Below are 14,492 nucleotides of genomic sequence, written 5' to 3'. Positions count from 1 at the left end.
ACCGCTTGCAAGCAGACCATAGTTTAAGTTCATTAAAAGGTCAATTAAGGGCATTGATCAGAAGCCAAATGAAATTTTACAACCATTGTGTGGTCTCTCAGGTGTCAGGAGAACACAAATTAGTCTCAGTTGGCTCTCAGCAGCAGACAGGAGCTGGCAGGGGGAACCTCGAGGGTCTCTTTAAAGGCCTCTTTCCCTATCCACCTAGTCTCAGATAAAGCTGCAGGCCATATCTCCAATATGGTGGCCCCAGTAGCTGTGGCCATTTTTTACTTCAAATTTATTTTATCCTTTTCTTCTTTACCACGTCCCTTTCTACAGATGGAAATTTCTCTCTTCTTTTCTGATTGATTTAGTGATCTTGTTAACCTCATCACCTAATTGCTTACAGCCAAAGTAAAAAGTCATTGTTTACCACTGGATCATTTTCTTAAAATATTCCCTTAATTCAGGCATGAGGAATTCTAACAGTTCCTGGATATATATGCTACTAATTTGACACAATAACCAATGCAAATATTAATTATGCATTAAAATGCACTTACTGTAGATGCAAAATAAACACATGGGAAGCTGAAATTGGTGAACTTTTACTCTTTTATTTTGTAGATGATGCATCAAAACATTGGAAGATGTACAGAAAAATGTTTTATTGTGTTACAAATAATAATTGTAACAAAATAACATGGCCATATTCAGTTGAACATTTCAACCAGTGTAGCTAACTGATAGTAGCATTATTGTCACCAACTATACATAAGTACATAGATGCTATGCAGACATAATTGCTTAAGCAAAGCAGACAGTATACTTGTGAAGAAGGAACTCATCAATCAAGGGACATTTCTTCCAGTTTTTTGCTGTAGGAAAGACAATGAGAATTAAGTTTCAGGTCACTTTAACTCTTAACAATAAAAACAACACGCAACCAAAACACAGACAGAAAATGCTGAAAATTCATGGAAGATCAGTCAACACCTATGGAGCAGAGAGGTTCTGATTCTATTAATATGCACATCCAACTCCTGCATTGTGGCTTTGTAGATAGGTCCACACACAATACACTGATTTATATGTTTTCATTGTCACCATGGGTACTAACTGACTTGTTTCCAGCATTTTGTACTTTTATTTTTGCAGTGTTTAGCTTTATTTGACCTATGTTTTGTATATACATGCAAGTTGCTGATATTATTAAAACTTATTTGTTTGAATTGAATGTTCATTAAGGTGAGGGATGTTGTTAGCATGGTGAAGAGAACTATTTTCTTTTTCAACGACACAGTATCAACAATCCCAGGCCAAGGATTGCATAGTTAGATGCAATATATTACCTTCTTGCTAGTCTGACCCTAATTTTAACTCACGAAAGAGCATCTACTCACAGGGAAGTAAAGTCAGGCCAAATGGGTCTCTGACGAAATCACAACACCAGCATCTTGATTACACAATTTGTGACATTCACTTTTTGCTTTCTACCTCAGTCCACCTTGCATTAGATTGCCAATGTTATACTGACTATAAAACAAAATACTGCAGTTGCTGGAAATCAGAAATTAGAATCAGAGAATGCTAGAAATACTCTGTAGGTCAGGTAGCATCTGTGGAGAGAGAAAACTTGAGTTATTGTTTCAGACCTTTTATTAGAACACTATTGAAAGGTTATTGATCTGAGATGTCAACTCTGTTTCTCTCCACAGATGCTGCCTGACCTGTTGAGTATTTCCAGGATTTTCTGTTTTGAAAAATGTTTCTTGAATAAGATGACTAGCAAAAGCTATGCCCTGTTTTAAGAATTATGTTTATTTAATAGGAAGACAAGCAAAAGCAGGGAAAAGGTATTCATAGAATCCCTATAGTGCAGAAGGAGGCCATTCAACCCAGCAGGACTGCACCAATAACAAGACCGTATCCGTATAACCCCACATATTTACTTTGCTAATGCCCCTGACACTAAGGGGTAATTTAGCATGGTCAATCAACCTAACCTGCACATTTTTGGAGTTTGGGAGGACATCGGATTACCCAGAGGAAACCCACACAAACTCAGGGAGAATGTACAAACTCCACAATCTTATTTATTGGTAAAGATCATGCTCTTGAATTCTGTTAAGCTTTTTATAGTTAGAAGTCCTAGTTATAACTAAATTGCCAATGGGAAACAAAGACATTTTCACAAATTGAACTTGGTCTGTTAATTTTTCTTCAATAACCGGCAGATTTGTGGGTTATCAAACATTTCAAGTGTTCATCATTAGTTTTTTTGTAATTGTACATATTATTTTCAGTTGAGGACACATAAGACTAACACAATATAACCTTTAGTAACCACTTTTGAATCAGTCTTAGCTTTGCGAAATTGAATTTCTTATTGTGTCATTTGTTGACAGGAAAATATTACTCTAAAATTCAAGGATTAAATTGTGCCATTATTGGACTCAGTATCATCGGACACTAATAGGGTTACTTTGACTTTGTGTGATAATGTAAAACAATTAATCCCGGATGCACACTCAGTTTTGTAGCTCTCTCCAAATCTTTATTCCTTTTGTCCATTCGTTGCCGCCCGTTTTACGTTATCCCACAAACTCAGTCACCCCCTCAGGACACGGTACAAATCATAGTCAATTGCGCAAATCAATTGCTCCTACCTCAGCAATTTCAGTGCAACTTTCACCCAACGACTTTCGGGATTTGCGCAGACTGCCCGATCTCCAACAGTGTAGAATCTGTAAGGCGTATTTAAATAGAGATTGTCAGTGAATGGTCATCACCAAAAGCAATTACTCTCAATCATTCCGTGTGATACGTCAAGAACCGTGTACTTACATGATTGCATCGATGTCACAGATCTCATTGGACTGTTGCTGCACATAGCCGGAGATTAATCTGAATGGCAAGCGTTTGTTTGAATAGCGGAGACAGCAGTCCACTGCAAAGATTAAAACAGAGGGTTTAAAAAAGAGCAAGATAGAGACATGATGTTAATTTTAAAAAGTCATCTGTTTTGAGAGTATATAATATAAATCTTTGTAATCTGACAAATTATGTAATCGTAATGAATTAAAATTCCACTGTGTGTGCAAAATTACAGTGAAAATCCAGTGTGACCTTTCGTTAGCTTCTCATACCCTGTTTTACATAAATTATGACACGCCATTCACTGCATCAGTCTATCGTCCCATTGGACTCAAATCATTTTACAACATATGTGCCTGATGTGCAACAATGTATTTGAACCTTACAATATATCTTGAGTTGTAATTAATAATCGATGCAATACTTACACGCAAAGGCTGAGTCATCGAGCATGTTCAACATTAACATCGAGAACAACAGTGTTACCACTAGCTTCCTCAGAGCACTCATTGTATCGCTGACTGAAACAAGTTGTTCTCTCCTTGTAAGTTACTCTAACAATCTTCAGCCAAGTGGTGACCTTACCCATTCTGTCGTCTTATATATATAGCGAGGATTTTGAGGACAGGTAGAAGTCACTGGAAAAAACGCACGAAGAAGGAAGTGGAACAGCCTCTTTGTGGTGAATTTCCTCTCTGTTTTCCCCTGCAGTCATCACAGAAAAATTCTTCAATTAAATTGCGCCGAACAAAATTATATGAAACTGAAATTTAAAAAGAATTTCAAATAAGCAGGTTAAAATTTAAAATGATTTGAAATTTATCTAGCTTCAGACTCAGGGTTGAAACTGAATTTGTCACGGTATTATCAAATTGTTCTCATATTGGGATGGGGATTGCAAATATTTGTGAGGACAATTGTAAATCCGTTGGTAAATAAATAAATCTGTGAAGTTATTAAAAGGCTTCTTCCAGAAGATGCCCACAATGTTTCTGGAAACACCAAACAGAGGGAATCTTAACAAATATGCTAACTGACAGGTGCATGTGGGGATCACTGTAATCCTTGTTTAATCATTAAATCAGGGCTTTTGCTAAAAACATTGCAGCAACAATCAACATAACTGCTGAGAAAATACCTGCTGATTATTTTTTATTTGTATGTCTTTATTCTTTGAAGAATATAAATAAAAAAATCTTCAAAGAACAATGACAATGTGGTTAGAAGTCCACAATATTTTGTCTGAATCTGGGTGGTATGTCAGAGAAAAGTTTACCCCTTACAAGTTTAGCTTTTTACAAAATATTTAGCACTGTGGTTTGAATTTTGTGATGTGCATTCTCTTCACTTGCAGTACCACATTTCAGCACTCATTCTTACCAAACTCCACTGTGACCCAATAAATTTACTTTCAAATTCATATATGGCTTTGCTTTGCCCTGTATCCATCCTTAATTGGTGGACAATGTTGCAGATCACTATGTCATGTTTGTGAAATTCTCTTTCCCTTAGCTTTATATCCCCATGCACTATTTTTAGCAGCCTTATTACAGACTTGGAGGTATATGTTGGTCTTGTGTGATGGTGGAGTGTGATAGGAAGTGAATCGCTGAAGTCAATGGAAAATAAAATTCTCTGGAGTCTAAAAGGGGCTGCCAATTGCCAAATGCCCACTTTGTGCTATCATCCTTGACTTCTTCATAACCCTTGATTCTTGGGATCCTCATACTGAATCTTCCACCTAATCCTGCTCTGTGAATCAACAATCTTACATTTAATATCAGAATGCCAGGTTATTTTATTGGACTAAATTGACTTAGAAATATGTATATACCTGTTGCACAATGGATGACAGGAGGTACCCAAACTAATTATTTATTCACTTAATTATATAAAGGTCTTTGTGTTTGTGGTGTATCTTTCATTGATCCTCCGGCAGTTTTCATTAAGTTTACTACTGGTGGGAAAACTTTCTTCAATAACAACTTATATTAATATAGTGCTATTAGCATAATAAAATGTCCCAAGAACACTTCACAGGAGTATTATATCACAAATCTGGACTACATAAAGTGATATTAGGTCAGATGACAAGAAGTGTAGCCAAAGATAAGAGGCGGCTTTAAGGAGAGTTTTAAAGGATAAATGAGGGTAAAGAGATAGGAAGGCTTAGCAGGGGACTTCCAGGCTTACAACCTTTGCAGCCGAAGGCAAACTGAACAGAAATCAGGAATACACATATTGCAGAATAGGAGAAGTGCAGTGGTTCCTGAGGATTGTATGGTTATACGGACTGATGTAGGAAGGGGTGAGGATTTGGAAGGATTTAAACACAAGGCTAAACACTGAGATGTTTTAAGCTGATCCTCACTTCAGCAAAGCTGGCTGAGTTTAAACTGACCTCTGTAGCATACAGCTTGGGAACTGACCGACCGATTCAAACTTGTAGTCTCTGAAGCGCCTGGACATTGAATTAAGCGCAGGCCAAGGATTCATGTGCTTCTAAACTAGTCACAAGAAAATTGTATAAAGTTACAGTGTCAAATAAAGGGAGTTCATGCAAATATTCCAGATTACTTGGAGTTTCACTATTAGGGGAAAGATAAAAACTGTCATAGGTAAAATCAAGTTCTCCACAGTACATTGATATTGACACTGTCTGTACTTTCCAGGGGAATCATGAATTTCTTGGTGCTGTCCTTATATTTACTAAAGAACATTGTTTGAGAGCTGAGTCAGGAAGTTGCTGGTGACATTTTATGGTACTTTTCTTGTGAATAATGACCCATGACACCACAAATTCCCAACCAGTTTATAATTTTCAGGGGGAATTTTGAATTATCTTATCAATTTGCTGATTGCTGGCATTGAACTATGGTCTGTTAAGGAAAACCTTCATAATGATAGTCATCTGAAAGGTAAAATAAAATACTACAGTTGCTGAAAAATTTAAAGCATGAACTCAGCAGGTTAGGCAGCATAAGTGGAGAGTTCTTATTGAGTGTCTGTGGTATTTAATCAGTATTTCTTTATTTTCCAGTGAGTAACTTAATTAGAATTGTAGATTAAATTAACAAAAATAGAGCAACATCTTTAAACAGAGGCTGGTCCTCCTGCTTTGAAGATATTAATATTTACTAGTTTTGATTGTTTACTGTTGTGACTGGTAAAAGAGAAGAATAATTGGATGTAATTTAGTGATGAAAATTTTGCCAGCTTTTCTGAATTTGGTTGAAGGTAATTGTGTTTTAATGCTTATGCAATGATGGGAGAAGCATTCATTTTAAAAACAAGCTTTCCTGTCTGCCAAACTGGTAGAGCAACAGTTTTGGAAGCAATGTGGTCATATCATCTTTCACATACCGTGGGAAAGCTTGGCAAATGTGCCTAATGGTTATTTTCTTTTACGTCACCTGTGGTCACTGGTTAATGCATAAATTGCCATATGATTGCCATAAATGATTGTGGATGGGATTTTCCCAGGCCCCCAGCAGCTGGACCCTGCAACACCACATGCAGCACTGGGTGAGTGGAGCCACCCTGCAGATGCCTCAATTCAGGGCATAGGGTGCCCCAGGAAGATGAAGTTGGAGGGTGGAGGGATTGGGCGGAGGGGCTGTGGATAGTGCTGAGTCTTAAGGTCAACAGTTAAAACAACACATTAAGCATTATTCAAGTGAAAACATCCATATGTACAAAAGTTTGATATTTGTGAAATTCAATAGTGCATCTGTGCAACCAATTGTGATTTCAGTATGTCTTGAGTTTCCTTTCCTGCTCCCTCAACATCCCCTGTTGCCTTGGATGAACTTGGTGGCCGTCATCCTGAGATCCGAGGCCTGAAAAGTGCTGGCTTACTTTGCCTCTTCCCCAGCCCTCCTCCAAATGCCGGTAAGCTCGACTGAGGGTGTTTCCTCCGAAAAGGGTTTGTATAGTGATCACCAGGACATGCGATCCTTTCTCCAATAGAGCTAATACCCACTGAGGTGTGTGTTCCCAGGCTGGTGGAAGGTGCTGGTGCCTTTACAGTTGTTCTTCGCTCTTCTGTGTTGTCCTCACTCCTCTCTAGGTTTGGGCCTGTGTTGGAGCTGGACAGGGCTTCTTGTGGCTCGGCCCTTGTTCTCTTCCGGGTGGCCCATGTCACTCCTCTTGATGCTTATGGATTAACGTCTCCTAGAATAGAGAAGATCAGATTGAGATGAATTATATTTAACATCCATTTGTACATGGCACTTTCTTTCTCATGTTTCCAGTCTTAGGTATAATCCATTGGATTGTATGGCATCTGATTAATGCACAGTGCGTTGTGCAGAAGTGGTGAGCCCATCCATACAAAAGGATAAAGTTCAGAGAAACAGAGCTTGCTGGTGTCCTCGATGACTGAGCACTTCTTTTCTCTGCCACACTTCTAGAGAGCATGACCGGTCAGTGTAGAAGGGTGAGGGAGGCCTTTCCACTTGTACAATGGATCGACTACAGTGGGGTGGGCATGGCCTTTTAGCATTGCCACTGAGACCATGTGCACTGTACCATTCATTATGATTAGTGTGAGCAACTGAGGGTTCACTTATTCTGGTGATACTGATGAGGCTTTTCATCCTCTTCTGGGGGCCCTGGGCACTAACTGTGGTGCCAACCTGTTCCCATGAAGGGTTTGACTTCCTGATTGGCCCCTTCCTCTGATCAGCTGGATACAGGATGTCCCTCCTGTCCTTTACCTGGTTGAGGAGGACACCCAGAGATAAGTCATTAAACTTTGACGCTGTAGGTTCCTGCCCCTTCTTGCCATATAAGAACATAAGAACATAAGAAATAGGAGCAGGAGTAGGCCCACCATTCAATAAGATCATGGCTGATCTGTCGTGGCTCAGTTCCACTTTCCCACCCTCCCCCCATAACCCTTAATCCCCTCGCCTTGTTAGGAAGTTGCTGTCCTTTTAAAGATGGTGCCCAGATATAATTGTGAGGTGCGCAAGATCCAGATTACATTTTTATCTTGCATTGCATTGCTCACTTTGAGGTTGTATAGATGACACTAACTGTTTACTCATACAGCAGCTTAATTTGGACTCTTTCTCTGCATGCCAAAGAGTCCTGCCCTTCCTGCCTCAAGCTGCTAGTAATGTGACTAACTATAGTACACTAACATTAGAAGCCCTGCTCTGTGCAGTCCTTATTGGCTTCTTTCAAATGCTGTGTTGCTGTCATTTCCCAGTCAAAGCTTGAAGCAGCTTTCCAGTTTGCAACCCCACAGCCACTTGTGCCTAATTGTTGGCTGTTGTCTAACAGGAGACATCTAGGCCAGAATTCTCCCAGCCTCTTGTGCTACACGAGTAGCACAATGGGCTGGGAGGCAAGTTTCAAATGTCAATATGCCTTTTGACATTGATTGTTAAGTTAGTTTGTAAATACCCTTTCCATTTCAGAGATAGGTTTTAAATTGATTAATTCTTAAACAGTACTATCTAAAGTAGATCAAGCTTCCTGTGGAGCAGGCAGACATCAGACTAAAGACAGAGCCCAGTAAGGATTGATTTAATTATGCAGCCTGAGGTTAAATAACTGCATAGATGTTCACCAAACCCCAAAATGCTAAAAGTGTAAAATTTTACTGTTACCTATGATACGGACAGCTGATTTTTAGCAACGAATTCGCTTGTAATAATAGGTCACCATCACAGTTAACAGATTATATTCCTGCAATAGTTTATATCCTTTACAACTTCCAGCTGTAGAATAGAGATAAGGGGGCAGACTCTTAGAAAAGGTAGTTAATTTGGGACCAACTGACAAACTTTGAAAGGGATCAATGTTTTTTTGAGAAAAGTATAAAAGATTTGAGAAATATTAATAGCACTGCCAGCTTTCTGTCTACGGCAATGAGGAATATAAGTTATGGCCTAATTTTTGAGTTTGCATTGCCAATGGGAAGGCTGTTCATTCAGCTCCTGGATAGAAATTGAAGGGCAGCATTCTTGTGATTATTGGAAATGAGAATTGGGTGATTTGTCAATCTGCCATAGTCACTGGTTTTACACCCAGTTTGAAAAGTTACCTATGGTTTCTTAATGGAGTGAATTTAATTGACTGAATGATCTTTCATTGCTATAGATGTTCCTATATTTAAACTAAAGTATCTTCTACTAACAATAAAATGTTATTTGATAAAATTTAATCCTGGTGAGGAGGTCTCCCCCATTGGTTGCATCACTCAGGCACCTGACAGGCCAATGGTGAGCCTTTCCTTGAGATCAAAGACTCCAGTGGTGGAAATCTTGCCTGTCGAGAGCTGTTAGCCATTCAGAGACCAATCCTCTGCACTCAGCAGTTGGGAGGCAGTGACTGCCACCGGTACTGCACCCACCAAGACCTTAGTTTGAGTTGGGATCCAGGTCACAGGCGAATGAAAGTAGAAGGGGGATCGTGGGAAGGGTATTGCTGGCCAGGGAGAGGGCGGTAGTCTGGATTGGCTTTCAGGAGGCTCCTTCTTCCTGAAGTCAGGTACCTTCATCAGGCAGTGAGTGCCTTTGAACAAGGGACTCCCGCTGTGAGACCAGGAGCAAACTTGATAGGGTTTGCTTCCTTGGTTTCCAACTTGGTCAATCCCCTGTCCGCCTGCCGCTGGTTAAACACCAGCAATGGGATGAGGTACTTAAGTGGGCATTAATTATCCACTTAAGTGCCTTAATTAGTATCCGGGTGGAAAGGCTGCCTGCAAGGACTTAATCAGGTGGCAGTGGGGTCCTTACCTTTCCCCCTCTCTTCTGATCAAATGCACCCCATCCCCCATGTTCCAAATTTGTCTCCCTGGAGTATTAAATTTCACCTATTATCTTAGATTCACATAAAACTGATGGTTGATAAAAACAACTGATGTGGCATTTTTTGTGTTTTACTTTCCCACCCTACTTCAGATGATGAGACCTAATCCTGTGGCTGCTTTTGTGACCTACATAGAGAGATAACTCTGAACAAATACCAGATTAACACGCTGCAGTGGGTCATTATCATTTCCTCTGGTGACCCCCAAGAATATATCTTATTTCTCATCTATGTGTGGCCCCTGGTGACATCATGCAAAACTGAAGTTTCCACAGGCAAGTCTCTATCCCTCTGCCAACCGCCTCACCCTCCTACTCTCTCTGAATTGGCATACTGCTGATGGGATTTTCTAGCTCCATCACAGCAGGTTCCCCTTGGCAGATGCAATGAGACATTCAAATGTCTGTTGACATCAGTGTGACAGGAAAATCCCACTGGTGGAAGGGGCCAGAAAGTTCTGGTCTGCTTGTCCAACATCTAGTAATGACTGAGCATAACAGGACCAGTAATGTAAAGGTTCAAGTCAATGCCTGGAGACACGGATTCAAATCCCATCACAGCAAAGTTCAATTCAACTAATAAATCTGAAATTTAAAGCGAGTCTTAGGTAACTTCATAGTACTATGAAGCTGTCGTTGACTGTTGTGAAAACCCATCAGTTCACTTGTGCCCTACAGAGAAGGAAACCTGCCGTCCTTAACTGGTCTGGCCTACATGTGCCTCCAGACCCACAGCAATGTGGTTGACCCTTATACGTCCTCTGAAATAGCCTAACAAGACACTCAGTTCAACCATAATTAGGGATGGGCAATAAATGCTGGACCAGCCAGTGATGTCCACATCTCATGAATGAATGAAGCAAGAAAAGGTAGCACAGCGGAAAATTAAAGTTTGGGTCTCGCAACCTGATGTGGAGAGGTGTGTGTTCGCATGTGTGTGCACGCATGTGAGAGCTTTCAATCCACCATCTGCGGTGCGGCTTGATCCTAATGTTCCCAATTTCCCCTGACCCCAAAGATTGGGAGGAGATAATGGGGAGAGGGGTGTCGGATCCTGTTGGAACTGAAGGCTGGCATGGGAAAAGGGTTTGATGATGTGGTGGAAGGGGTGGGAGATGGGGGGTTGGAGGACAGGTGACAGGATGGGGTGTTGGTGGTGCAGGGGTAAGCTCTCCTGTTCCTCCTGATCCAGAAGGACCACTCTCTGAGACTGTGCTTGCTTCATTGTAGTTGTCGAGGTGCCCAGGCTCTGGGAAACCCAGCTGGGCACAGTTAAATCAGCAAAACTGGATAAATCCAAAGTTTACAGCCTCATTAACATATTCAAAACCAAGCCCACATACTGAGAGCAGATTGGCTTCGCGTCCCATGCCTTACCAGAATGAAACTTGGCAATAAACTAGGTTAAAGGGAGCTACCTACTTGCCCAATGAAGCACCTCCCATGGCACTGACCCACATTCACTTCCACCATGTTCAAATCTCCCATCCCTGGTCCCCACTCCAAATTCCATTCCCCAACTATCAAATCCATCTCACTTCCTGACAACTCTCTGACGCTAAAGCAGATTATTGGTAAATTTTGCAGCACAGGAGATTAAATTCTGACTACTTATCTACTCCATCCCCAAGACACTCTTCCCACCTCTATAACAGTGCCTCTCACCCTGCTTCAGCTGTTGAAACCCTCACACAAATGTTTGTAATTTCTAATCTTGACTATTTCAATGCCTGGCTGTTCCTTCACTTTTTTACCCAGTGTAAATCCAATGGTATAATTCAAAAACCCTGCTTCCTGTTTGTTCTAACTCACCCCAAGTTCCCCATCATGTCTGTGCTTTCTGACCCACATTAGCTTCTGGTTAAACAACAACTAATTTTTAAAATCTTGACCTAGTTTTCAAATCCCTCCATGGTCTCAACCGCCCTGTTATGTAATTTCATTTAATATTGCAGAAACATCTGTGCTCCTTCTGATCTTTCCAACATCTCTCATTTATAGGCCATCTCTAATTGCTCTAATTGTGCAGAATCCATAGAACCCCTGCAGTGCAAAAGGAGGCCATCTGGCCCATCAAGTCTGCAGTGAGTCTCCAAAAGGGCATCTTATCCAGTCCCTCCCATGCCATTCCACCCAACTCAAACTCCCACCCCTCATAATCCTGCACATTTACCATGGTCAATCTGCCTATTTGCATATCCTCAGGCACTAAGGGGCAATTTAGCATGGCCAATCTATCTAACCTGCACATTGTTGGAACGGGAGGAAACCGGAGCTCCTGGAGGAAACTTATGCAGATATGGGGAGAGTGTTTAAACTCCATGCAGTCACCCAGGGCTGGAATTAAACCCAGGACCTTGGCGCTGAGGCAGCAGTGCTAACCTTTGTGTCACCGTGGTGCTGATTGTTGAGTTGTTGCAGTGTATATTGTGGATGATAGACACTATAATCACTGTGTGTCAGTGGTGTGGATGTTGAGAGTGCTGGATGGGATGCCAATCAAGTGGGTTGCTTTGTCCTGGATGATGTTGAATTTCTTGAATATTGGAGCTGCACTCAGCCAGGCAAATGGTGTGTATTCTATCCACTAACAGCACTGATGGATGTAGATAAACTAATGCAATACATAATGATACCATTTCTGCCAAATAATGCTTTCCTGAAGTGGAAATCATCTAGGAACAGGAAAGCAAGTGAAACACAATCAAGTATCATTAATCTTCTGCTTGTGCATTATAAATGGTGGATATACTTTGCGGGAGTCAGGAGGTGAGTTATTCTCCACAAAATTCTCAGTCTTTGACTGGTTCTTGCAGCCACAGTATGTATATGCCAGTTCCAGTTCAGTTTCTGGTCAATGGTAACCCCCAGGATGTTGATAAATTAATAGAAGTTACTATTTTTATTGAATGACTGGTTTTAGAGGAAGTAAGACAAATGTAGCACTCATAAGAACATAAGAACATAAGAAATAGGAGCAGGAGTAGGCCATCTAGCCCTTCGAGCCTGCCCCGCCATTCAATAAGATCATGGCTGATCTGTTGTAGCTCAGTTCCACTTTCCCGCCCTCTCCCATAACCCTTAATCCCCTCTCTTATCAAGAACCCATCAACCCGCTTCTTAAAAATATTTAGCGAGGCAGCCTCCACCACTTCAACGGGCAGAGAATTCCAGAGATTCACCACCCTTTGAGTGAAGAAGTTCCTCCTCAACTCCGTTCTAAACCGCCTCCCCTTTATCTTGAGGCTGTGCCCCCTAGTCCTACTGTCTTTTTTGAGCGGGAAGAGTCTCTCCACCTCTATCCTATCCATCCCATTCATCATCTTATACGTCTCAATGAGATCTCCCCTCATTCTTCTAAACTCTAACGAGTACAAGCCTAGTTTATTCAGCCTCTCCTCATAGCTCAATCCCCTCAACTCCGGTATCAGCCTAGTAAACCTCCTCTGCACTCCCTCCAGGGCCAAAATATCCTTGCGCAGGTGCGGCGCCCAAAACTGCACACAGTACTCCAGCTGCGGCCTCACCAATGCCCTATACAGCTGCAGCAAGACCTCCCTACTTTTATATTCAATCCCCCTCGCTATGAAGGCCAGCATCCCATTCGCCTTCCTGACCACCTGCTGCACCTGCAAGCTGGGTTTTTGCGACTCATGCACAAGGACCCCGAGGTCCCTCTGCACCGTCGCCTGCTGCAGTTTTTCGCCACGTAAGTAATAGTCCTTCCTACCATTCTTCCTACCAAAGTGGACCACCTCACACTTGCCAACATTAAATTCCATTTGCCATTTCCTGGCCCATTCGCCCAGCCTATCTAGATCCTTCTGCAGACTCTCCACACCCTCCGCACAATTTGCCTTTCCCCCAATCCAACTGCATCTGTCACTAGCTTGCTATGCAAGCCATTAAGGTAAGTAACCATACTGAATTGATGTGCGGGTTAGGTGGACTGGCAATGCTAAATTGCCCCATAGTGTCAGGGGGACTAGCTAAGGTAAATACATGGGGTTATGGGAATAAGGCCTGGGTGGGATTGTGGTCAGTGCAGTCTTGATGGGCCGAATGACCTCCTTCTGCACTGTAAGATTCTATAACTCTATATGATAGCACTTGACTTGAGGGAATGTTGTAGAGAAAAGTCTTTAAAGTATTTAGTTGGGTTCTTTTTGCTTCTGAAATGGCTATTCTTGTATAAAAAAGCCATCAGGTTCTTCTTTCTGGTGAGATGTGAAGCCAAGAGTTCATTCATGGTCCTGAATTTAACTCTGGTTTGGGCAGATGAACATGGTGTGAGTTAAAAACCAGGCCGGGGATAAGGTCATTGGTTTACTTCTTTAATTCCCACTGGCCAGAAAAAAGCTGCAGAAAACTACAGAGTCCAGGAGCTAACTGTTGGGGTCAGGTAACTGGTGAGAGCAATTCATTATGAAAATTGTGAGTTTTATAGACTGGAGCTGTTCTGAGATTAATCATATTCATCTTAAGAGACCAGAAGTGTGAAATGATGTAACACGTTTCAATCATACCTTATGTGCCACATTTATTAACCTGGGAAGAATCATGTTCACCTAACATGTCTGAAGATGGTTCACACATCTAGATCTCCTCTCACTGATGTCAAAGTCTATTGATGATTATTTCGGGCTGTTTCAGCTAGCAGCACAGACGGACATATATAAACCAATGCAATAAGTAATGATACTAGTTCTTGCCAAAGAATACTTTCCTGAAGAGGAAATGATCTAGGAACAGAAAAGACAAGTGAAACCCAATCAAGTGCTATTCATTTCTCCTCAGAAATTGAGATGACAT

General features: G+C 41.3%; 1 protein-coding gene across 1 annotated transcript; it reads right to left on the bottom strand.

The window, feature by feature from the left end:
• Positions 1-578: 578 nt before the first annotated feature.
• On the bottom strand, positions 579-3,468 carry LOC145341428 (C-C motif chemokine 20-like). Its single transcript, XM_080186372.1, has 4 exons — positions 3,288-3,468; positions 2,830-2,932; positions 2,652-2,729; positions 579-860 (listed from the first exon to the last, which is right to left on the bottom strand). The coding sequence occupies exons 1-4, from the start codon at positions 3,367-3,369 to the stop codon at positions 830-832; spliced, it is 294 nt and encodes a 97-aa protein (XP_080042498.1). The 5' UTR covers positions 3,370-3,468; the 3' UTR covers positions 579-829.
• Positions 3,469-14,492: the final 11,024 nt, after the last annotated feature.

This window comes from Carcharhinus amblyrhynchos, chromosome 3, assembly GCF_965287045.1.
Source record: "Carcharhinus amblyrhynchos chromosome 3, sCarAmb.v2.hapA, whole genome shotgun sequence".
NCBI classification, from domain to species: Eukaryota; Metazoa; Chordata; class Chondrichthyes; order Carcharhiniformes; family Carcharhinidae; genus Carcharhinus; species Carcharhinus amblyrhynchos.
This window is presented reverse-complemented; position numbering and strand designations above follow the sequence as displayed.

Excerpts from the sequence above, each read along its gene's own strand:
- LOC145341428 (XM_080186372.1), bottom strand. The coding sequence starts at position 3,369 with ATGAGTGCTCTGAGGAAGCTAGTGGTAACACTGTTGTTCTCGATGTTA. Across the intron at positions 2,933-3,287 it reads CGATGACTCAGCCTTTGCGT|TGGACTGCTGTCTCCGCTAT; the intron begins GTAAGTATTGCA and ends TAATCTTTGCAG. Across the intron at positions 861-2,651 it reads GTTGCACTGAAATTGCTGAG|CAAAAAACTGGAAGAAATGT; the intron begins GTAGGAGCAATT and ends TCTTTCCTACAG.